Here is a 24,085-nt window from a genome sequence, read left to right as displayed (position 1 = left end):
AAGTGAGAAGAACTCTCCCAAATAGGAGCTGAGCACAAATCTGGCAGACACTTTTTTCCCTCTTGTCATTGAAATAACACTATTTCCAACTCTTCTGGAAATTTATATTAAAACTATTTTTATGAAGTGAAGTCAGGTTTAAGCTATTCTATTTAACCTGTTCTATTGTCATAAGTGACTTTTCACGCACAGATGTGTAATTGCAAATGTTCAACCCATGAACACTGTGCACTGTAAGGACTCAGACAGAGAGCTGCCTGTGAACTGGCATTTATCTCTGTACAAAGTGATTTAAACACAAAACAGCTTTCCTGGTCATGTAGAACTGCAGGTAAAGAGCTGGATATCTCAGCCTGTACCTCCTGAAGCTGCACTCGTGTGCTGGATGAGTCTGTGGCTGTTGGTCCCCGAGCTTGTGTCGCGGTCCTGCTGCGCCGCCTCGCCCGCCAGCGCTGCCCCCAGCTTCTGCTGCTGCTCCCGTGCCACCAGGGCCACCCTGGCAGCCCCTCGGGGCGGCCGCTCAGCCCTTGCCTCTTGTCCTCTGCAGTGGATCGCATTGTGGGGCTGGACCAGGTGACGGGCATCACGGAGACGGCCTTTGGCTCAGCCTACAAGACCAAGAAGGGCATGTTCCGCACCGTGGGCCAGCTCTACAAGGAGTCCCTGACCAAGCTGATGGCCACGCTGCGCAACACCAACCCCAACTTCGTGCGCTGCATCATCCCCAACCACGAGAAGAGGGTAGGGTTTGCAGGCCACTCCTGGTGCCTGCTTCTCCTTGGTCTCACCTACCCTGAGCCCTGCGGCCTGCCCGGGCCTTCCCCCTCCACTCAGGGCTGTCACACTGGGCACTGGCTACTGAGAGTTCCCTGCACGTGCCCTGACTCACCCAGATGGCTTCTGGCCTGAACAACTGAAAGTACACTTTGCCACTGTAATAATTGATTTAATAATAGAATTTAATTCAATTTATAATTTATTAATTAATAATTTATAATAATTATTATAATTATTATTATAATAAATTATAATTATATGTTAATTTAATAATTTATTAAGATAATTTATAATTCAATGATATAAATTTATTTTATAATTAATTTAACAATATAATTTAATTTATTATTTATTTATTTAATTTATAATTTAATTAATTTAATTTATCATTTAATTTATTTATCATTTAATAATATAAATTCATTTTATAACTATTTTAATAATTAATTTAATACCAATTAAAAGAATCCCTGTTTTATTTTGTCCAGGCTGGAAAACTGAAAGTACACTTTGCCACTGTAGTAATTAATTTAATAATATAATTTAATTTTTAATTTATAATTTATTTAATCTATAATTTAATTTATAATTTAGTAATATAAATTAATTTATTAATTAATTTAATAATTAATTTAATACCAATTAAAAGAATCTGTGGTTTGTTTTGTCCAGGCCGGAAAACTGAAAGTACAGTTTGCCATTGTAATAATTAATTTAATAATAAAATTTAATTTTTAATTTTTAATTTATTTAATCTATAATTAAATTTATAATTTAGTAATATAAATTAATTTATTAATTAATTTAATAATTAATTTAATAATTAATTTAATACCAATTAAAAGAATCTGTGGTTTGTTTTGTCCAGGCCGGAAAACTGAAAGTACAGTTTGCCACTGTAATAATTAATTTAATAATATAATTTAATTTTTAATTTTTAATTTATTTTATCTATAATTTAATTTATTTAATTTCTAATTCAATAATACAAATTATTTTTATAATTAATTTAATAATTAATTTAATACCAATTAAAAGAATCTGTGTTTTGTTTTGTCCAGGCTGGAAAACTGGACCCACACCTGGTTCTGGATCAGCTCCGCTGCAATGGGGTTTTGGAAGGAATAAGGATTTGTCGGCAGGGATTCCCAAACAGGATTGTGTTCCAGGAATTCAGGCAGAGGTAATAGCAGCAGCAACACCCTTTTCAGTTCCTAGGAGCTAAAGTTCCTTTTTAAATAATTGAAGACCCCACATTCCTCCCTTCTCCCCCAGCACAGCTCAAAGAAAATCAAAACCTGATTGTGAGGCCTTGAATTTCATATGTTTAACTACTGCAGTTTATTCTGAAGGCAGTAGGCAAGGGGAACAATCCAAAGCTGGCTGCTGGAAAAGATTCCTGGAGGAATTCCCTAACTGTGCACTTGGTCACTGTAGTTCATGCTACAAATCACTAAGTTTATACTATAAATCACATTGCCCATTGCTGAGTGTAAAGGTGTTTTTGCATTTATAAGTTTATACTAAAATCATATTGTTTATTGCTGAATGTAAAAGTGTTTTTTCATTTGCCTTCCAGGTATGAGATCCTCACTCCCAATGCAATTCCCAAAGGTTTCATGGATGGTAAGCAGGCCTGTGAGCGTATGGTAAGTGTCCATAGCTAAATATTGTCTAAACATTGGAAAATTTGCCTAAATTGTCCTTTTCTTGGTGTAACAACAACGCCCTTGCCTGTGTGTTCAGATCAGGGCCTTGGAGCTGGACCCCAACTTGTACAGAATTGGACAGAGCAAGATCTTCTTCCGAGCTGGAGTCCTGGCACACCTGGAGGAAGAGAGGGACCTGAAGATCACAGACATCATCATCTTCTTCCAGGCGGTGTGCAGGGGATACCTGGCCAGGAAGTGAGTGTGCTCTGGGATTAGGTCTTCCCTTGGCTCTCTCAAGGCCCTCTGATGGCGAGCTGTGCTTTAAAACTTGAATTTTAGGAGAGATTTTCTGAGTGTGCTGCCTGAGGAACTGTAATTGTATCCTGGGTATTAAGAGGATTTTTGCCTGGGGAGAATTTGCACTTTCATTCCTTAAGAATATCTCCTTTCCCTGCTCTTGCCTTTGTGGCACACACAGCCCTAAACAGTGGCTGCAAATTCCTTTGTCTCTCCTCCTGTCCCACTGGAGGTTCCTGGAAGTTCTTTGGAAAGCTGCTTTTTAAAAATTAAAGTAGCTAATCCATCCTGGTTTTGTCTTTTTAAGAAAAAAACCTGTTGAGAGTAAGAGCAAACAGACTTTTTATTGGAAATTATGAATGCAGCTCTTGCTCTGACTCTGTAGGAACAAGAACTCATAAACTCACTGTAGTTACTGAAACTTATAAATAAGGCTATTTACTGTCTATAAGTGTTGTAGGGTTGTGTAACCTAAAAATTAAATGATGGTCAGCTGTATTTAACACATCTATTTATTTAACTTCTTGCTGTCCTCAGGGCCTTTGCAAAGAAGCAGCAGCAGCTGAGTGCACTGAAAATCCTGCAGAGGAATTGTGCTGCATATTTGAAGCTGAGGCACTGGCAGTGGTGGAGAGTCTTCACCAAGGTTCCTCCTGTTCTGTCTTTTCTCTTTCATTCACCTATAAATAGCTGAGGGCAGGCTCTCACATCTTCATTTCCCACCTGTGCAGGTGAAGCCTCTTCTGCAGGTCACTCGTCAGGAAGAAGAGCTTCAAGCCAAGGATGAGGAGCTGATGAAGGTGAAAGAAAAACAGACAAAAGTGGAGGCAGAGCTGGAGGAAATGGAAAGGAAGCATCAACAGGTTTGTGTCCAAGATCAGCTTTTGATATGCAGGACATGGATTATTGTGCTGTGTCCCATGTGAGGGAGCCAAGGAGGGTCAGGTGAGCTGATTCCCACTCTGCTGGAGTGTGGAATGGGAAGATACAGCACTGAAATGTGGAATCGGATGCAGGAACATGTTACCAAAACAAAACCTGATTTTGTGGCCTTCCCTGGTTTACAGGAGAAATTCAGTGGCAGTGTCATTCTGTGCCTGGGCTGGGCAGGCTGTGGGCAAACACTTGGGGCAGCTGTGCAGATCTTTGGTGGCTTTCTGTGCTGGCAAAAACTTGGTGAATAAAGGAAGAGCAGTTCCAGTGTCACCTGGAGAGACAAGGAGCTGATGGATGGACCCTCGGTGGGTGGGGGCACTCCAGGGCTGGCAGGCAGTGCCTTCATTCCAGTGACAAGGATGGGGACTGGGACTGGCCAGAAGTGCCAAGATCAGCCCATGGCACTGCCCGGCCACCCTGCAGAAAATGCTGCTGGAGCCAGAGCTGGTGTCCTCTGAACTGCTGCTAAATTATAATTATTTTTTATATTGTAGCTTTATGTCTTTTTGTAACTTTTATCTTTTTGTTTTCCTTGTGAGAGGAATTCTATGAACAAGATATGTACTAAGGTTGATAGCTACAAGGGAAATTCTGGGTGCTGCAAGAAATCATGTTAGCAATTTGGTAGATGTTTGGCCATTGTTTCCTCAAATTTAAATTAATCTCAGCATCTCAGCAGATTGTTAGGAGGCAGTCAGAGATGTCTCTCTATAAAAGTAGCAAAAGCCTCTTCTGGAAGCCCTTGGTGTGGGATGTGGACATGGGAGGCAGGAACTGGAGCACAATGTGGTCTTGAAGTTCCTCTGTGGCTGTCACAGGTGTAATCTCTCACCAGAGTCTCTGAAGTATCATTTTTAAAGCTTCACTGCCTTTTGTATTTGCAGGTGCTGGAGGAGAAGAACATCCTTGCAGAGCAGCTCCAGGCTGAGACAGAGCTCTTTGCAGAGGCTGAGGAGATGAGGGCTCGCTTGGCTGCCAAAAAGCAAGAGCTGGAAGAAATTCTCCATGATTTGGAGTCCAGGGTTGAGGAGGAGGAGGAAAGAAACCAAATATTGCAGAATGAGAAGAAGAAGATGCAGGGCCATATCCAGGTATGGTTATCAGTGACTGGAGGTGGGGAAGTGGGATGGGAAAGCTCCCTCAGCTTCTCTACAGGACAGAGGAATTTTCTCCTGAGTGGAATAAAATGATTCTCCTCTCCTCTCCTGCCCTGCCCTGCCCTGCCCTCATGTCACTTGTGAGAGAAATGTTCCTTTTGGACTGAAATCCAGGGAACATCATGAGGAAATGACTCCTTTGACTTCACTAAGACAATGTCATTTCCTCCAGGTTACTTGATTGAGGTGTTTTTGAAAATCAGATTATTTAGATGCTTCCTTTTAAATAATGGTGGCCCTGAAAAAGGGAGCAGCTGAGAACTTACCTGTCTTGAAAAATATTAAAAGTAGTTGAAGAGGGAATAAACTCCACTTCTCACAGCTTTTGATGCAATAAAAAATGTCTGTTAATCATATTTAAATGAATAATGTTTAAACCCTCAAAAGCACAGGGCATTATTGCTTTTTAACTCTTGTGTCAATAACTGAACTGGCTCAGCTGTGATACTGAAATAAGGAGGGTTGTTTCCTGTGGAATCTCTTCCCAGATCCTGCTGTTTTTCCACCAGGTGCCCCATTCAGGTGCAGTGTGCTGGGAAGCCTCTGACCAATCAGCCTGATCTGATTGGCTGTCATTAATTACAGATTTTTTATTTTATAGTTGGAATTAGGAGGGTGAAGCCTGTGGCAGTGAGTTTGTGTTTCCTAGAGAGCACATTTCACCTGAAGCTGCAATCCAGAGCATCAAAAATTCCATGTGCATCCCATGGCCCTTCATTCCTCACCAGATCATTCATCCTGTCAATGAATCTAACAAAGCAAATGTGGGTTTGGTGTGTGTTAGGGCAAAAGGCTTTTCAAAATAACACGTCTTTGTCACTGAGTTAAAAAAACCCAAGTTACCACCTGGATAACCTGGGAAATGCTCAGATGCAGTTGTCTCTGTTCCCAGGACCTGGAGGAACAGCTTGATGAGGAGGAGGGAGCTCGGCAGAAGCTGCAGCTTGAGAAAGTGACAGCTGAAGCAAAGATCAAGAAGATGGAGGAGGAGATCCTGCTGTTGGAGGACCAAAATTCCAAATTTCTGAAGGTGGGAGCAGTGTGCATGGTGGAGGTGCCAAGGGACAGCTCCCAGAGCTGCTGTCACAGGGTCTGAGGCGCCTTTGGGGTGTGAGACACTGGAGAGAAGTTGGGGCTGACATTCCAGAGGGAGTTTGTCATGCACTCTTCCCAGTTTCATGACTCTCCCAAATCTTAGAGCTGGAAAAATGGTTTGTAGCTGCCATTGTTCCCTGCAAACAGTGCTGTCCTAAAGGCAGGCCTGCTGTGTGCTGAATTGCAGGTCTCTCTTGGAAAATAAATGTTCATGGTTCCAAACAGTTCCAGTTGATCCTTGATATTGACAATCACTTGAAATAATATCTGTATCAGAAACAAAATATGTAATAGAACCTTGTGCTGTCTGACAGCCCCTGTGGGTTCTGTTCATTCCTTTATTTGCACTGCTCAGGGACTCTGGGAGCTGTGTTGAAGTTATTTTCCCTCTCCTCTCTCCTCCCCAGGAAAAGAAGCTGATGGAGGATAGGATTGCTGAGTGCTCTTCTCAGCTGGCTGAAGAAGAAGAAAAAGCCAAGAACTTGGCCAAGCTGAAGAACAAGCAGGAGATGATGATCACTGATTTGGAAGGTTTGTAGTGCTTTATTTTATTGAGCAGCCTGCTCTGGTGGAAGGTGTCCTGCCCAAGGAATGAGCTGAGCTTTAAGGTCTCTTCCAACCCAAACCATTCCATGTTTCCACCTAAAATGGTTCCATTCCTTTAGCCATTTATTTCTGGTTGTTTTGCCAGTGTTGTCACAAGTTAAACCTGACCCATATGCAACCCTTCTTGATTTGGTGTTGTTTTATTTTAATTACTATAGATACTGCACAACATTAACGAGCTGCCAAGTGAAAGTTGCAAAATAAAAGAGAAAGTTGTTCTCTGAGCCCTAATTTGGGAATGCTTCCTGCACTTGGTGTGTTGGGGCCTGTCTTGGTGCATATTTTGAGGCTGATGTGCTTCTGGAAGGATGTCAGAGTTTTACCTTATCTGTGCAGGCAGGTGCTGAGCTAACAGGGGTAGCAGTGATTGATGAGCCTTATCTTTAACTGTTCATTCAGACTCTTTAAGGTGGGTCTAAGCAAGCTTTACTCACTGGAAAATAATGCTGGAGTAGCTTTGTGCTTAAATCAGGACTAGGAACTTGACAGATGTGGTTGGTTACAGAGCTAGTCCAAGACTGATGGCCTTAGAAGTGGAAATTAAAGCTTGTATTTAAGGCATGCAATTTCTTGGCTAGGAAAGCAGAGTAAAATGATATTTACTCTTGGAGATGACTCAAGAAGCCATTAAGGTCTCTCTGCTAGAGTCTTGTCACTGCTAGGCACTGATATTTGGGGAAAAAATTAATTCAGTTTGCTGGGAACTCCCTCAATTACAAAATTGGGTCTTGTGACACTGCTCTCAGTGTCACTCATCAGGAACTTCATGTAAAAACAGAGGGAAAAGTACAAATCTTTGGGAATGTGAAACTGCTTGGAGAAAAGCAGAGTTACCTTAGGTTGTCTGGAAACCCCAAACAGCCCAGAGTGGCCCTGAGGTGGTTCCTGACCTTGGCTCCCTTTCCATCCTGTCCAGGAGCTTTGGAAAGGGTGTGAGGGAAATCCCTGCACTGAGGAGCCACAAGGGATTGAACAAGGGAATGAACTCCTGCTGTCACTCAGAATTGTACATTTGTGCCATTGATGCCCTTAGAACTGGGCTGAGGCTGTGAACATTACATCACATCATATTACATTACATTACGTTACATTACATTATATTATATTCTATTCTATTCATGCTATACTAAAACTATACTAAAGAAAGAGAAAGGATACATCAGAAGGCTGAACAAGAATGAATAATAAAAACTCACGACTGACTCTTCAGAATCTGACACAGCTGATGGTGATTGGTCATTAATAGAAAACAATTCACAGGAAACCAATCAAACATGCACCTGTTGGTAAAAAATGTCCAGCCACATTCCAAAGCAGCCAAGCACAGGAGAAGCAATCAGATAATTATTATTTACATTTTTTTCTGAGGCTTCTCAGCTTCCCAGGAGAAGAAATCCTGCAAAGGGATTTTTCAGAGAATATCCCAGTGACAGCTGAGGTTGCTGTGCCCTGCTGGGGGGTGCCTGTCCCAAAGAGCTCCTTGGGGCTGGATATCCCAGCTGCACAATAAATCCCTGGGAGGGAGCTCTCAGGGCTGCAGAGTTTTGCTAAATATTGATGGGACGTGATTAAACAGCCCAGACTCTTGTAAAATGGTTTATTCAAGTTTACTTTAAGCTATGCCATTTTCCAGCAGATTTTTGGAGTCTGGCCTAGCCCTTCCAAAGCCATGCAATTGTTCCAGCCCACAGTTTATCTTCTTTTTTGGGTGTTGATGGCTGGGATTATCTGGCCTAACAGCTCAAGCTGCTCTGTCAGATCCCACTCCTTATTTTCTACCAAGATGTTTCTGTTTCCTCATCTCGAACTATTCACAGTTGTCAGAGACTTTCCCTGACTTTCTGACTAAGTCATGCAGTTCTCCTTTGCTATTTCATTTTTCTGCCGACTGGAGAAAGAATTGAGCAGCATAAATTAAACTTCCCACCCTTCCTGCCACCCCAGAGTCCCTGAGGGTGACGAGAGGGACAATCCCACAGGAATTTAATTCTGTGCTTCCTTTAGAACGCCTGAAAAAGGAGGAGAAGACCCGCCAGGAGTTGGAAAAAGCTAAAAGAAAACTGGATGGGGAAACCACAGACCTGCAGGACCAAATAGCTGAGCTGCAAGCCCAGATTGAGGAGCTGAAGATCCAGCTGGCCAAGAAGGAGGAGGAGCTGCAGGCTGCTGTGGCCAGGTCAGAGTGGGGCAAAGCTGCTCCCCAAAGGGAATTTCCCCTGCCTGCAGTCAGGGCTGGGATAATCCAACAGCAGCCAGCTCTGGAGCCCTGTGCTGAGCACAGAAATGGCAAATTTACAGAAATTCAGGGATCCCTCAGCATCCTGGCTCTGCAAACCTGCACAAAGGAGAAGTTTTATGTGGTATAACAGTGTTTCGGCTCTGGAAGCTTTTTAATCTCCCAAATTCGGCCTCGGGAGGGAAAATGTGCATTTCTCAGTGGATCTAAACAAACTGCTGGGCAGGAGAGACTTTATCTGGGTTTGTGTGATACTCCTGCAGTCCCACGTTGTGCTGAACACCACCTGGATTTTTTTAAGTATAATTTTGTAGGAAGAGAAAACTCCAGAAATGGAACATTTCTGGGGCAATGTTGAGGTCTACAAAATTGGAATACCTGACTGTGAACTAAAGCTTGATAATCCTGATGGTGCACCTTGGTTTATCTGTGGTACTTTTCATCCATCCCTGGAGCTGTCCAGGCTGGACAGGGCTTGGAGCAACCAGGGAGGGAGGAAGGTGTCCCAGCCCATGAAGGGTGGGAATTTGATGATGTTTAAGGCTCCAACCCACCCATTCTATAAATGTTGATATTTATTTTATTCCAGTGGCAGAGCTGAGCTGTGTCTCTAGCTAATTTAAGCAGGAGGTTCTGGGGAGGGGCAGCCCCAGTAACTGTGGTGCCTGTTTGACAGGGGGGATGAGGAGGCAGTACAGAAGAACAATGCCCTGAAGGTGATCAGGGAGCTGCAGGCTCAGATTGCAGAGCTCCAGGAGGATCTGGAGTCTGAGAAGGCATCGAGGAACAAGGCAGAAAAGCAGAAAAGGGATCTGAGTGAAGAGCTGGAGGCTTTGAAAACTGAACTGGAAGATACCTTGGACACCACTGCAGCACAGCAAGAGCTGAGGTAGGGTCATGGTCTGTGTAAGAAAGCACCACTGAAATTCAGCTGTGATTTATAAAAACTTAAATGCTGATTTTTGGGTAACCCTTTGTGCTTCCTCCAGGACAAAGCGAGAGCAGGAGGTGGCTGAGCTGAAGAAAGCAATTGAGGAGGAAACCAAAAACCACGAAGCCCAGATCCAGGAGATCAGGCAGAGGCATGCCACTGCCCTGGAGGAGCTCTCTGAGCAGCTTGAACAGGCCAAAAGGGTGAGAGGAAAAGGAACTTTCTGCTTCAGGGGTTATTATATGTAGAACAGAATAGAATAGAATATATAACATATGACATAAACATATAACACAAACATGTAACATATAACATAACATAACATAACATAACATAACATATATTATATTATATTATATTATATTATATTATATTATATTATATTATATTATATTATATTATATTATATTATATTAATAGTATATTATATTTATAGTATATTATATATAGTATATTTATAGTATAATATATATAGTATATTATATTCTAAATACCATAGGCAGCATGGTTCCTTCCAGGAGACCTGAGCTGAGGCTTTCCATCATCACAGAGCTAAGCTGGCCTCTAAAAATCCATCCCAGCTCTTGAGATTTCTCATGTTGGTTTGACAATGCTGCAGATATTCAGCAGCACATCTGTGCTGTGTCCTCTGGTGACCAGCAGCAGAGGCACAGGAGGATCCCAGCTCCTGGTCTTGTTCAGAAGGAGAATTATTCCATAAAAAAGAAGTGTCTGGTTTTTGAAATTACACCTGGGGTCATTCACAAATGTGTGTGTGGACAGTTCCTGTCCTGTGGTGATGTTTTTATGTATTGTGAATACTGCACAATCTTCCTTAGCATTCTAAATTAGGTGAGAAATGTAGTAGTTAAACTATGATTTTCACCACCTTTATTCTCCCGAAAATCTTCTGCATGTCTTCTGCTCCTTATTCAATAAATATTCTCAATAAGAGCATGAAAAGATGGAAAAATACCCTGCAATCTGAACAAAGCTCCTGTGACAATCTGGTGTGATGTAGCAGAAATGACACTTAAACATCCCTGGTGCCAGTGATTGCTGTGTGAAAGGCTTCTGACAAATGTCAGTGCTGAGAATTACTTTGTTCTGCACTTCCAGGCTGCTCTGCCCACTCAAATCAGGGCAGCCTTGGTTCACATCTTCCCTTTATTTCTGTGAGATGAGCCATGCTGAGCTCTTAATGGGCACATTCCTTCCTCCTTGCAGTGCTACCAAAACAGTCATTTCCAGGGCTGCCAGCCCAGATCCTGCCCTGCTGCTCCTCACCCTCACCTGGGGCAGAGCAGCCTGGCTTCCTCAGCCTTTGCTGGCACCCAGAATGTTCCACAGCAGCATTTCACACACTGCTGAGCACCTCTGAGCATGGAACCTGATCTGCACAATCATCTGTAGCAGGAAACATCCACCTGCACTACAGAGCTGAACTTCTCCCCTTTTGTCTCCCCCAGTTCAAAGCAAACCTTGAAAAGAACAAGCAGGGCTTGGAGTCTGACAACAAGGAGCTGGCCTGTGAGGTGAAGGTGCTACAGCAGGTCAAGGCAGAGTCTGAGCACAAGAGGAAGAAACTCGATGCCCAGGTGCAGGAGCTGACTGCAAAGGTGTCAGAAGGGGAGAGGCTCAGGGTGGAGCTGGCTGAGAAGGCAAACAAGCTGCAGGTAAGGCTCTGGGAATCCTAAAATCCTGGAAAACTGTGTGCAGAAATGGCCTGGTGTGGGAGGTGGCTCAGCAAGGGCTCTCATGGACCTGGGAGGCCTCAAAGTGGTGCTGTGACATCAGTCCTGGGCAGTGTGACATCAGTCCTGAGCTGTGTGACATCAGTCCTGAACTGTGTGACATGATTTCTGGGCTGTGTAACATCATTTCTGAGCTGTGTGACATCAGTCCTGGGCTATGTGAGGGTTCCAGTGGCTTTGAAGGGTTTTCCTTGGCTGGGGACTGAGCAGACTGGGCTGAGCTTTTCCACAGGGATGAACAAAATTTGGTGGTGGCCTCAGATTTGGTTTGGTGCTCCAGGCTGGAGCCTGGCAGGGAGGGGGTGCAAGCACAGCCCCATTTTCATAGCAAAATGCAGCCATGGCTGACTCTGAGCCCCAGCAGTGAGGACTTCAGGTGAATCCAGGTGAAGCACTTCCAGCAGGGAATGGCCCTGCTCTCTGGGGAAGCTTTCAGGCTGTCTCTCAGTGTGTATAAAAGCAGTGCAACCCAAAATAATGAGCTGGCACCTGGCAGTGACCTTTCCTCTCTCAGTGTTGCTTTAGACCCAGCTGCCACCCTGCTGATCCCTGAATTAATGCTTGCATGAAATAGATGGTGCTGGAATTAAAAATGGCATTAAAGTGTGAATGCAGGATCAGAGCAAAGTGCTGAATTTTAGAGCTCAATAGCCTGGCTCTGGTTTTGTTACTGCACTTCAGGACTGACACTCAGTTTCCTTTTTTGTGGCCAAACCTCAGTGGTTTTAGCTTGCTGTCTCCCTCTGTTGGGCTCTGTGCCTGGAGTCTGCTGAGGTTCTGTGCTGTGCAGCTCCAGCCCCAGTGGGATTTGGGCTGAGCTCTCACCTTTGGGCTGCTTGCCTTGCAGAATGAGCTGGATAATGTCTCCAGTCTGCTGGAGGAGGCAGAGAAGAAAGGGATCAAGTTTGCCAAGGATGCAGCCAGTCTGGAATCCCAGCTCCAGGATACACAGGTGTGTGTGCAGCAGAGCTGGGCTGGCCATGGAGCTCTGCTCCTCAGGGAGCTGCTGACAGAAAACACATTTTCATTTCATGCTTTGGAAAGTCCCTTTGGGCAGCAGCTGAATTTCCTGCTCAGCCCAGTGAGATGGGATGGGTTGGGATGGCTCAGCCACGTGGGGAACCAAGTTTTCATTATCTGAGCTTCACTTCTGAGAGTTGGGAGTTCTGGTTTATGTCTTTGTCTCTGAGGGAGATAAGAATCAAATAAAAAACCCTTTCCAGGCAGAATTTAATGTCAATATCCTTGGGATATGTGAGGAACAGGAGTCTTCTACTGACAGCTTCAAATTCTTACAGCTCAAGTTCAAACTGTCAGATTTTGATTCTTAATTAAGAAAATGCAGCTTTGTGCAGATATTCATCACTTCAATATATTTTATCATGCCTGTATTAAAGTTCTAATGGTGACCACTTAACTGTGAATAATGTTCATCAAACTGGAGGGGTTTGTAGGGAGCAGGATGGAGGTTGCACCTTCCATTACTTTGTTATGACAGAAGTTTCCACCTTTAAAGTGACCTTTATATTGAACCAATGCAGAAAACCTGGAAGCATGCTGCCATTGCAGGATTTGCTGCTCCATGTTCTTCTCAGGTGGTTTTTAATAGGTGCTCTCTGTTTGTCTGAAAAAAGAAAAAATCCATTTTGCAGGTGACTTCTGTGCCAGTCCCTTGAAAGATGGGAAAGTATCATCCCTGAATTTCTAGAGCAGACTCTGGCAGGGGTTCCCTGAGCAGAAATCTGCTTTATGAAGGTTTAAATGTGCCCAAAATGAATGGTCAGTGGCTTCTTGAGACCCCAAATAACATATATCTTCATAAAGCATGTCCTTGTCCCCAAATCTGAGGGAAAATAAACCTGGGAGTCCCCGTGAGGAGCTGTGGGGGTTTGGGAGCCCACTCAGCCCTGCCCATGCTGTGTCCCAGGAGCTGCTCCAGGAGGAGACCCGCCAGAAGCTCAACCTCAGCAGCAGGATAAGGCAGCTGGAGGAGGAGAAGAACAACCTGCAGGAGCAGCAGGAGGAGGAGGAGGAGGCCAGGAAGAACCTGGAGAAGCAGATGCTGGCCCTGCAGGCCCAGGTAGGCTGCTGGGAGTGGCAGCCCTTGTGTGAGGAGCTGTCCCAAACTGGTGTCCCAGAGCTTTGGGGGACACATCATGGCACTTCCACAGTGCTGGGGCAGATTTTGGAGCCAAGTTCCCATTGAAAATTCTGTGTCCCCTGAACTGTGATGGGCAGGGCTGGGGCCTCTGGGAGCCTGAGAAGTGCCAGGTTTGTGTTCCCTTAGCCTGCAGGAATTGCTCCTGCTGCTGCACTGTGCCCCTGTGCCTTTGCTCCCCCTGGTGATGCTCTAAGGGGCTCCACTTGCTCTTGTTGAATTTCAGTTGGCCGAGGCCAAGAAGAAGGTGGATGATGACTTGGGAACCATTGAAGGGCTGGAGGAGACCAAGAAGAAGCTGCTGAAGGACATGGAGTCCCTCAGCCAGCGCCTGGAGGAGAAGGCCCTGGCCTACGACAAGCTGGAGAAGACCAAGAACCGCCTGCAGCAGGAGCTGGATGACCTGATGGTGGATCTGGACCACCAGCGCCAGATCGTCTCCAACCTGGAGAAGAAGCAGAAGAAGTTTGATCAGGTACTGCAGTCTCCTGCCACCTGCCTGGCTTTTTGGGAGTTTTAAATGGCACCTGGTTATTGCTGCTGAGCCTGGTGGGAAGGAGGGTCTTGCTGTGGTTATTGGTAACTCTGTGAGCAGCTGGCCTTTGCTAGGAGCAGGCTGTCACTCCCAGTTCTGTGAGCCAGGTGCCATCTCTGAGGCTTGTTAGAACAAGTGATCATGTAGAAAAAGAAAATTATGCTGGAACAGAAACTTTAGAGTTTTATTGTAGTCCCTCAAGGTAGACTAAAAAGGATCTGAAAGATGAGACTCATGAAACTCCAGTATTGATGAGTGGCTTGCTCTCCTCCTCTCACCCCAGAGCAGCTGTAGCTGTTCCCTCACTTGCACTTTGATCAGACAGCTCCTGAAGGCCAGTTAAGCACTGAACATGAACCTCTTCCTGAGTAAAACACCTGAGGCAGGGAGGACCTGGCTGTGGAGCTTAGGAGATGGATTCATTGTTTCTCCTGTCCAGATGCTGGCAGAAGAAAAGAACATTTCTGCTCGGTATGCAGAGGAGCGGGACCGTGCTGAGGCAGAGGCCAGGGAGAAGGAAACCAAAGCCCTGTCCCTGGCCAGGGCCCTGGAGGAGGCCCTGGAAGCCAAGGAGGAATTTGAGAGGCAGAACAAGCAGCTGCGGGCAGATATGGAAGACTTGATGAGCTCCAAAGATGATGTGGGCAAAAATGTGAGTATGGTTCCAAAAATGTGAGTATAATTCCAAAAATGTGAGTATGGTTCCACAGGCTGTTTGTTCCAGCCTGGGGATAGCAGGGAAATCTCCCTGCCTGGAGAAGGGGCTGTGGTGGTGTTCACAGGGGCTCCAGGACCAGGGAAGAGATGAGAATCTTGACTCCAAGGCTGATTTATTATTTTATGATATATACATTATTTTAAAACTATACTAAAAGAATAGAAGAAAGGATTTCATCAGAAGGCTTGAAAGGAAAGGAAAAGAATGATAATAAAACCTTGTGACTGACCAGAGAGTCTGAGCCAGCTGACTGTGATTGCCCATTAATTAGAAACAACCACATGAGACCAATCACAGATGCACCTGTTGCATTCCACAGCAGCAGATAATCATTGTTTACATTTTGTTCCTGAGGCCTCTCAGTTTCTCAGGGGAAAAATCCTGGCAAAAGGATTTTACATAAAATATCATGGCTACATGTCTGTGCACTAGAGCAGAACTTTCTGAAGCTCACCCAAAATGCTGGAGGAATTAATGCCCAGCATAATTGTTAACATTTTCAAGAGCTGTGTTCTCACCCTCACGGGGATCCCACATATCAGTTTTGTACTTTAGGGTCAGTGGAGGTGGGACTGCAGTCAGACAGAGCTGGTTTTGTGTTGCAGCTGTGACAGATCAGCCACTCCCGATTTGTGTGTTGCTGGGTATATTTATTGTGTGTAAATGAGGGATCATGAGGATTTCTGTTACCTTTGGTCAAGCTGAGTTGCAGGACATGGTTGGACCAAAGGCAGAGCAGAACTGTGACCCCTTAGTGTCCTCCCTGCTGCACCCAGCTGAGGCAAAGGGACCAGGGGAGCCACTGCCCTCCCTGCTCTCAGAGCTGCTGCTGGGAGAGCCCCAAGGACAGCTCTGAGCAGAGTTTGTGCTGCAGGTCCATGAGCTGGAGAAGTCGAAGAGAACCCTGGAGCAGCAGGTGGAGGAGATGAGGACTCAGCTGGAGGAGCTGGAGGATGAGCTGCAGGCCACAGAGGATGCCAAGCTCCGTCTGGAGGTGAACATGCAGGCCATGAAGGCCCAGTTTGACAGAGACCTGCAAGCCAGAGATGAGCAGAACGAGGAGAAGAAGAGGATGTTGGTGAAACAAGTACGTGTGCTTTACTCTGTGTTGTAGGCAGGAGGGGAGGAAGGGCTTTGAGCACAATTCTGGGCCTCTGTGCTACCAGAAAAATAAACCCCTTTGCTTAAAGACTCCATTCAGTGGAAACCCCAAACCAGAGCATTTTTACAAACCATGAATAGTTCTGGCTGAGGGGTGGCCACTGTCCCCAGGCAGGGTCAGGTGGTGCTGGTGGCCTCCAAAGCCACTCCAGGAGTTTGGCTGTTGCTGCCTGGGTGTATTCCCAGGACAGGGATACCTCAGGTGCATTTTTAAGCCCATCCTATTTGATGTCCAGCAACAAATCCATGGATGCTGAGATAGATTTTTAACAGTTTCCTAAATGCAAATCATGGCAGAGCTTCCAAGTTTCCAGACTTGAGAATTCTGGGAACACAGAAATCAGAAAAGCCTCAAGAAATGCCTTTAGGGGACAAAGTTGTTGTTATCTGAACTGGACAAGAGCTCCTGACCTTGCACTGGGAGGGAGATTTGCTTCAAAACAGAATATTCTTTCATGTTGGTAACCTGTGGCACCTGTGGCATTTCTGGTTCAGTTTGTTTTTGCATCGGTTTGGCCCAGCCCATGTTGCCTGGCTGTTCACACACTCTTGTTTTGTTTCATTTTGGGAAGAGAAGTTGCTGGTGTATGAGTGCCAGTAACAGGGTGTTCAAAGGGAATGCCTTCATTGTTGTCTTGAGACAATGAGGTGATTCTACTTCTTATTTTCCATCAGAGTTAGCTCCATCTGCCCTGGAGCCATCCCATGGGGTGGATGGCAGCGTGGGCACGAGGGCTGAGATGGAAATGCTCCAGAAGCTGAGTCCCTTCCTGAGGTTTCCCTTGTGCTCAGTGCACAGATCTCTCATCCATTTGGGACCTGGCCTCGGCTGCCTTCCCTTGGGCTGTGCCATGGGGAGGGGTCCCTGGATGCCAGCCTGGCCCTGCCCAGCCTGGCAGGGGCTGATGCTGGTGCTGTCCCCACGCCAGGTGCGGGAGCTGGAGGCAGAGCTGGAGGACGAGCGCAAGCAGCGCGCTCTGGCCGTGGCAGCCAAGAAGAAACTGGAGATGGACCTGAAGGACCTGGAGGGGCAGATTGAGGCTGCAAACAAGGCTCGGGATGAGGCCATCAAACAGCTCAGGAAGCTCCAGGTAGGCACAACTGGTCAGGGGGCTGGGGCTGTCCTGGGGGGTGCCCAGGGGCTGCTTCTATTCAGTACAGCTGCAATTGAGGGCAGGAGGAGAACCAGACTCCACTGATGGGTCTGAGAGTGTCCAGCCTGGATTTATCATCTGGGCAAAACTCATCCTTATACAGAATCACAGGATGGTTTGGGTTGGAAGGGACCCTGAAGCTAATCTTGTTCCTAACTCTCCTGCCACAAAACCACTTTCCACATCTCTGGCAGTGCCCAAGGCCTGGCTGGACAGGGCTTGGAGCAGCCTGGGACAGTGGAAGGTGTCCATGCCATGGCAGGGGTGGCACTGATGATAATTAAGAGGGTGCTTCCAGCTCCGGTAATTCTAAGATTCCACTCTAATTCTGTGGAACGCTTGAAGTCTTGGAATGTGACATTTCTGACCAGGCTTTGAGGGGTGGAAAGATGAGAAAATGAAATTTAAGAATACAGAATAACTGGAAATGCCTTTAAGTGAGATGTAGCCACTTTGGGAGAACAGCCTTATCTCTTAGGGGCTGAAATGCCTCAGAGCTGGAATGAGCTGATTGTCTTGATGCAGTCTGGCTGTGCCTCACCCTGCTCTCCACCTGCAGGCTCAGATGAAGGACTACCAGCGGGAGCTGGAAGAGGCCCGAGCATCCAGGGATGAGATCTTTGCCCAGTCCAAAGAGAGTGAGAAGAAGCTCAAAAGTCTCGAAGCAGAAATACTCCAACTCCAAGAGGTGAGATGGAAATCCAAGAGACTGGTTTTTCTTGTCCCTATGCCTCTCCTGTCTGCTTTAGCTGCAGGGCAAGGCTTGCAGCAGTTGCCCAGACCCACCACACTTCCCTTGGATCCTTCACAGATAACCTGGCACTGCCTGGAGCTTCTCCAGGTGGACTTGAGTGGCCTTCAGACCTCAGTGTGGCACTTGTGGAGCATTTCATTGTCCTTAGGAAATGCTTGAGTGTTTCTGCCACTTAATGCAGATATATAATCTGTGGTTCAGTGCAGTGTGTGCTGTTGTGCTGAAGCTTTTTAACTTTTATGCTCCTTGTCTTCATGCTGAGAACTCTGTGAGAGCCTAAAATATTTGCTTAATTTAGCTCCTACTTTACAGTGACTGTGTCTATCAGAGCGTGGAGCACAGTGGTTTCTTCTGCTGCTGAGGGCTTGAGAGTTACTGATCTCCACAGATTTTTTTTCCCTTTGCCTTGGGTGGGGAACATTTCAGGGACAGGGAGAAGTAACTGCCCTGCAGTCCCAGGGCAGTGAGGGAACATCCAGCTGAGTGTCCTGCTGCCTTATCCATCAAACCCCAGGGATATCCCAGCTCACAGCCTCTCCCAGGGGCTGTTGAGGCCGTGTCCCAGAGGCTGGGGGTGCTTGGGTCTGCCCTGACTCTTTCCCCCACCCTGGCAGGAGTTTGCGGCGTCGGAGCGCGCGCGGCGGCACGCGGAGCAGGAGCGCGACGAGCTGGCAGACGAGATCGCCAACAGCGCCTCTGGGAAGTGAGTCAGGCTGGGCTGGGGCAGGGAACGGCCTGGGCTGGGCCAGGATGGAGCTCAGGGAAAGGTCCTTCCCCCAGAGGGTGCTGGCACTGCCCAGGCTCCCCAGGGAACAGCTCCGAGGCAGCCAGAGCTCCAGGAGATGCCAGGGTGGGAGTGTTGGGGTGTCTGTGCAGGGACAGGAGCTGGATCCTTGTGGGTCCCTTTCAGCTCAGGAGTCTCCCTGATGCTAAGTGACCTCCCAAGGAGCTCTGTTGGTTCTGGACACCCCTGACCCCTTCCCCTGTGCAGGTCAGCCCTACTGGACGAGAAGCGCCGGCTGGAGGCTCGGATTGCCCAGCTGGAGGAGGAGCTGGAGGAGGAGCAAAGCAACATGGAGCTGCTCAATGAGCGCTTCCGAAAGACCACACTGCAGGTGAGCCCGGGGCAGCTGCTGCTGGCTCTGACATGCACTGAGGCCCTGGTGGCACTGAGTGACCCCTGTCCCTCCCTGTGACAGCGTTCACTGGGGTTTTAGGATGAGGGAAGAGATGAGGATCTGACTCCATGTTTCAGAAGGCTTGGTTTATTATTTTATGATATATATTATATTAAAACTATACTAAAAGAATAGAAGAAAGGATTTCATCAGAAGGCTAGCTAAGAATAGAAAAAGGTAAGAAAGAAAACAAAAGCTTGTGCCTTGGACAGAGTCCGAGCCAGCTGACTGTGATTGGCCATTAAGTAGAAACAACCACACAAGACCAATCACAGATCACCTGTTGCATTCCACAGCAGCAGATAATCATTGTTTACATTTTGTTCCTGAGGCCTCTCAGCTTCTCAGGAGAAAAAAAATCTTAAGGAAAGGATTTTCCATAAAATGTGTCTGTGACACCTCCCTGCAGGTGGACACGCTCAATGCGGAGCTGGCCGGCGAGCGCAGCGCGGCCCAGAAGAGCGAGAATGCACGGCAGCAGCTGGAGAGGCAGAACAAGGAGCTCAAGGCCAAGCTGCAGGAGCTGGAGGGCTCTGTCAAGTCCAAATTCAAGGCAACAATTTCTACTCTAGAAGCCAAGATTGCACAGCTTGAAGAACAGCTCGAGCAGGAAGCCAAGTAAGGGGACAAGACCTGGTTGCCTGTGGGGGTTGAATGGCTGGAAGTTCCATGCTGGATGTTTCTGAAGGGCCTTGGGTGTATTGTCTGGAGACTCCTGTTCAGGGAATAAACTTTAACAAGGCAGCTGTAGAGTAACTGGGGCTGGGAGCTCCAGAATGGATTTGCTTCCTAACAGCTGCATGAACTCTGCAAGGTGTTGATGTCCCAGAGCCACAAGGTGCTGCAGTAGTTTCCTGGGACAAGGTGAAATGTCCCCTGGGTGCTTGGTTAGAGGAACAGCTTATGTTGGACAGCTTGAGATGAATCCTGTGCTCTCTAGAAGTCTTTCTTTGGTGAATTACCCATCTGTCCTTGAATCCTATTCTCCAAATTCACCTCTTTAGCTGGTTTGCTGGTGGAGCTTGTCCCTCCACCACCTCTGTCCTTTCTGTGCTCTGGGCTCTGCAGCAGGATTGTGTTACTGGTTAAGCAGCAACTTTAAAGCTGCTCTGTCCAATCTCCTTGTGAAGGCAACCCTCTGAGTCCTCTTTGTGCCATGGTCACATTGCCCCAGGGCTAAGGCTTTGTGCTCTGAGAGCTGCATCCCTGTATTTCTGCATCCCTACATCCCTGCATCCCAGCCAGCCCCAGCACATGCCTCAGTTGCATTGCTGTGTCTGGCACGCCCAGAGCTCTGTACCAGGGGGCAGATCAGGTGTTCCTAGCCCTCAGGCAGTGGCACCAATGCTGGTTTTGGGCTGTTGCAGGGAAAGAGCAGCTGCCAACAAGCTGGTGAGGCGCACGGAGAAGAAGCTGAAGGAGGTGTTCATGCAGGTGGAGGATGAACGGCGCCACGCGGACCAGTACAAGGAGCAGGTGGGTGGGGGCTCAGTGAAACCTCCTGGGGTGGGAAGGGCTGGTGAAGAGGAACTGTAATGGAAAGGGAATTAGAGGGGTGATTAAAACAGCAGGGAAAGCCCAGCAGGGATTGTGTGTGTGTGTGTGTGAGAGCTCTGCTGGGACAGGCTCTGTGGTGTTCCAGGGTCCAGGCTGGAGCCTGAACGAGTTTGTGCTCCATCCCCAGTGAGAGCTGTGCTGCATCCCCAGTCAGGGCTGTGCTGCCTCCCCAGTCAGGGCTGTGCTGCCTCCCCAGTCAGGCTGCAGCTCTGGGGTGACCCCGGGTGCTGGTTTGGTTGCAGATGGAGAAGGCCAACGCCAGGATGAAGCAGCTGAAGCGGCAGCTGGAGGAGGCAGAGGAGGAGGCCACGCGCGCCAACGCCTCACGGCGCAAGCTGCAGCGCGAGCTGGACGATGCCACAGAGGCCAATGAGGGGCTGAGCAGGGAGGTCAGCACCCTCAAAAACAGGCTAAGGTCAGTGCCCTGGAACGCTGGGACTGAGATTGACCTGAGCCCACAGAGCCCCCTGGGGAACATCCAGCTGGGGAGCTGCTGGGGTTAGGGATGGCTCAAACTGGAGCCATGAGAATGAGAACCAGAATAACCTTGTTCTCATTACCATGGCTCATTACCATGAGCCATCAAACTGGAGCCATGGTAATGAGAACAAGAATATTCCATGGGGATATTCCTGACAGCTGCAGGGATGGGTGGGATATTGGGAAGGGAGGGTGGGCAGGCCCTGGCAGAGGGTGCCCAGAGCAGCTGTGGCTGCCCCTGCATCCCTGGCAGTGCCCAAGGCCAGGCTGGACAGAGCTTGGAGCAGCCTGGGACAGTGGGAGGTGTCCCTGGGACAGTGGGGGGTGTCCCTGCCATGGCAGGGGTGGAACGGGCTGAGCTCTAAGATCCCCCCAGCCCAGCCCGTGCCGTGCCCCTGGGCGGGCCCGGGCGGTGCCGGAGCCTCTCCCAGCGCCGCTCTCCGTCCGCAGGAGGGGCGGACCCATCACCTTCTCCTCGAGCCGCTCGGGCCGGCGGCAGCTGCACATCGAGGGTGCCTCGCTGGAGCTGTCGGACGACGACGCCGAGAGTAAAGGCAGCGACGTGAACGAGGCTCCGCCAGCCCCCGCCGAGTAGCCCCGGCCCCGCCTGCATGCAGAGACCTTTCCAGCCCCGCAGGAGCGCCCCAGGAGCGCCCTGCCCTGCCCTCGGAACTGCCTTGTGGCCGGAAAGCTGCCTTACGACCCTCGGCATGTGCTACAAGGTTCCTTATCATAGGTCAACCATGTCTTAAGGCTCTCCAGCCTCACCACACTGTACCCTGCTTCAGATATAGGTACAACTGCTTTTTTATATATAGTAAACAACCGGGATCGTCTCTGTTCAGTGCATCTCTTTTCCAGATACTCATTGTAAAGCCATTTTATAAAGCATCATGTGAAGGATGAAACTTTTTTTTTATCGATCCAGAAGCGTCATTCCCAGCGGGTGGGGGGCCAGGACAGACCCCTTGCCGTGGCTGTGCATGCCTTGTGTCCAGCAGCATCCTTCAGGCTCCGGGCTGGCCGCAGCCTCTCGGATCAGTGAAGACCAAACCGCTCCCGTTTCTTTCTTTTCTCCCAATTGTTGTGATCCGCACACGACCCCTGAGTGAACTGTGAAAAACGGCCTTGGGAAGTGTTAGAGGGAAGTGTAGGGATGAGTGAGTAGTGTCCGTTTTTATCCTGCAATCCCATTTGAAGTGTTCTCAGCTCCATCCGTTCGTGTCCATGCAGTCCAGGCACACTGAGGTGGGTCCCGTCCCTGCACAGCCCGTGGAGCTCAGAGCCCCCCGGGCTGGGAGAATGTGAACACCAGTGGGAAATAAACACACAGCACAGGCAAAACTAATTTATTAATGTGAGGCCGAGCCAGGCCGTGGGGGCCCTGGGTCCTATGGGGCTCCCGCCCTGGATGGATGGATGTTGCCTGCCTACAGTTAACATGCCAGTGGATGTGAATCCTTTTTTTTTGTTGTTGTTGTTTTGTTGTTGTTTTTTTTTTATTTTGAGCAGTATTACAGTGAGTAGTTAGCGTTTTTTGTTTAAATAGCTGAAAACTGACATTACAGAAAGTGCCTTAGACACTACAGTACTAAGACAACGTTACATATATAATTTGCCTATATAACAATGATTTAATGTATTAATTTTGACTGTGCTTCATATCATGTACCTCTCTAGTCCAAGTGGTATTATTGATATTAGTGACAATGAATCAGTGTTAACTAGAAAACTTCCTCTGCCACATGCTCAAAACCCATGGATTTCCCTTTTTGGTTAAAAGCTTTAACATCTGTCGCAAAGGTTTTGTTGTGTGTATTTGGATATTTTTAATCAAACTGGCTGTTGACCACCAGGCGTCTGACTGCAAATATCTTGTTTTCTTGTATACCCATATTTCTAGACAATGATTTTTGTAAGACAATAAATTTATTCATTATAGATGCGGCCGCCTGCTCTGTTTACTTACTCTCCCGAGGCTGGCATAGACCTTAATAAATGAGATATGACTGGAAGCTGCATTTTCCCTTCTTCCTCTTTTGTTTGCTTGCTTTTTTTTGGTTTTTTTTTTTTTTTTTTCTTTTATTTTGACCTAAATACAGCATCAATGGCTTGGTCTGAGCTGAGCCTTTGCCTTTGAATTCCACTGGCAGGGCCCAGCTGGAGCACAAAGAAACTGAGCCGTGGCACAGAGTCTGGGCTCCTGCCTCCTGCAGTTACATCCCATATTTTGGGGTCTTGGGGTGCAGAACCTGCCCTGGGGCTGGGCAGGAGCTGGAGTCCAGGGTGAGAGGTTTTGGCTGGGTTTGGGACGAGGGTGGGACAGATGGGAGGGGAGGGCAGTAATGGGGAGAGGGGGTGGCCATGGGGAGGGTTACCCCACTGGGCTGGGGGGTGAGGCTCTGGCAGGAGCTCCAGAGGAATGGGATGGGCTGCAGGGGTGTTAGTGTGGGGCCAGGGACTCCAGGACAGGGGCAGGACACGGGCACAGCCCCAGGCACTGAGGGGATGGAGCAGCCCTGGAAGGGAAGGAGCAGGCCGGGAAGGGAAGGAGCAGGCCGGGAAGGGAAGGATGGAGCAACCCAGGAAGAGATGGAACAGCCCAGGAGGGGAAGGCGGGAGCAGCCTGGGAAGGGATGGAACAGCCCTGGAAAGGATGGAACAGCCGGGGAGGTGATGGAGCAACCCAGGAAGGGAGGGAGCAGCCCGGGAGGGGAAGGAGCAGGCCGGGAAGGGTCCCAGCCCAGCTCCCGTGCACAGCAAACTCCTTCCAGCTGCTCTAAGGAAGTCAAAATCCCCCGGAAGGCTCAGCTGGAGGCTTCCAAGACTTCCCCAAGTGAAATATCGTGTCTCCTCCTCAGTGCCAGCAGCAAGGCTGGGATGGCCCCAGCAGTGCCCGGTGCCCTGTGTCCAAACTGAGCAACATTCCCAAGGGAAGGGGTGTGGGAT

At 47.9% G+C, this 24,085-nt stretch overlaps 1 protein-coding gene across 4 annotated transcripts in view; it reads left to right on the top strand.

Annotated features, from left to right (window-relative positions):
- The window catches only part of MYH10 (myosin heavy chain 10), an 85,342-nt gene extending 62,191 nt beyond the window's left edge, over positions 1-23,151 (top strand). For all 4 annotated transcript variants that reach the window (XM_058038540.1, XM_058038537.1, XM_058038539.1 and 1 more), the window contains 26 exons: positions 548-741; positions 1,839-1,960; positions 2,357-2,426; positions 2,524-2,684; positions 3,264-3,372; positions 3,458-3,589; positions 4,547-4,753; positions 5,712-5,849; positions 6,322-6,445; positions 8,525-8,696; positions 9,433-9,645; positions 9,746-9,890; positions 11,157-11,363; positions 12,289-12,393; positions 13,369-13,521; positions 13,826-14,074; positions 14,574-14,786; positions 15,727-15,939; positions 16,943-17,104; positions 17,727-17,855; positions 18,536-18,624; positions 18,913-19,036; positions 19,509-19,717; positions 20,467-20,575; positions 20,899-21,071; positions 21,587-23,151. In XM_058038540.1, the coding sequence (XP_057894523.1) occupies positions 548-741; positions 1,839-1,960; positions 2,357-2,426; positions 2,524-2,684; positions 3,264-3,372; positions 3,458-3,589; positions 4,547-4,753; positions 5,712-5,849; positions 6,322-6,445; positions 8,525-8,696; positions 9,433-9,645; positions 9,746-9,890; positions 11,157-11,363; positions 12,289-12,393; positions 13,369-13,521; positions 13,826-14,074; positions 14,574-14,786; positions 15,727-15,939; positions 16,943-17,104; positions 17,727-17,855; positions 18,536-18,624; positions 18,913-19,036; positions 19,509-19,717; positions 20,467-20,575; positions 20,899-21,071; positions 21,587-21,731 (4,067 nt within the window). In that variant the 3' untranslated portion in view covers positions 21,732-23,151. The remainder of the gene's footprint in view (positions 1-547; positions 742-1,838; positions 1,961-2,356; positions 2,427-2,523; positions 2,685-3,263; positions 3,373-3,457; positions 3,590-4,546; positions 4,754-5,711; positions 5,850-6,321; positions 6,446-8,524; positions 8,697-9,432; positions 9,646-9,745; positions 9,891-11,156; positions 11,364-12,288; positions 12,394-13,368; positions 13,522-13,825; positions 14,075-14,573; positions 14,787-15,726; positions 15,940-16,942; positions 17,105-17,726; positions 17,856-18,535; positions 18,625-18,912; positions 19,037-19,508; positions 19,718-20,466; positions 20,576-20,898; positions 21,072-21,586) is intronic.
- The last annotated feature ends 934 nt before the right edge of the window (positions 23,152-24,085 follow it).

Source organism: Melospiza georgiana, chromosome 21, assembly GCF_028018845.1.
Source record: "Melospiza georgiana isolate bMelGeo1 chromosome 21, bMelGeo1.pri, whole genome shotgun sequence".
Classification (NCBI taxonomy): domain Eukaryota; kingdom Metazoa; phylum Chordata; class Aves; order Passeriformes; family Passerellidae; genus Melospiza; species Melospiza georgiana.
Note: the sequence above shows the minus strand (reverse complement) of the source record. Positions and strands in the feature narration are given on the sequence as shown.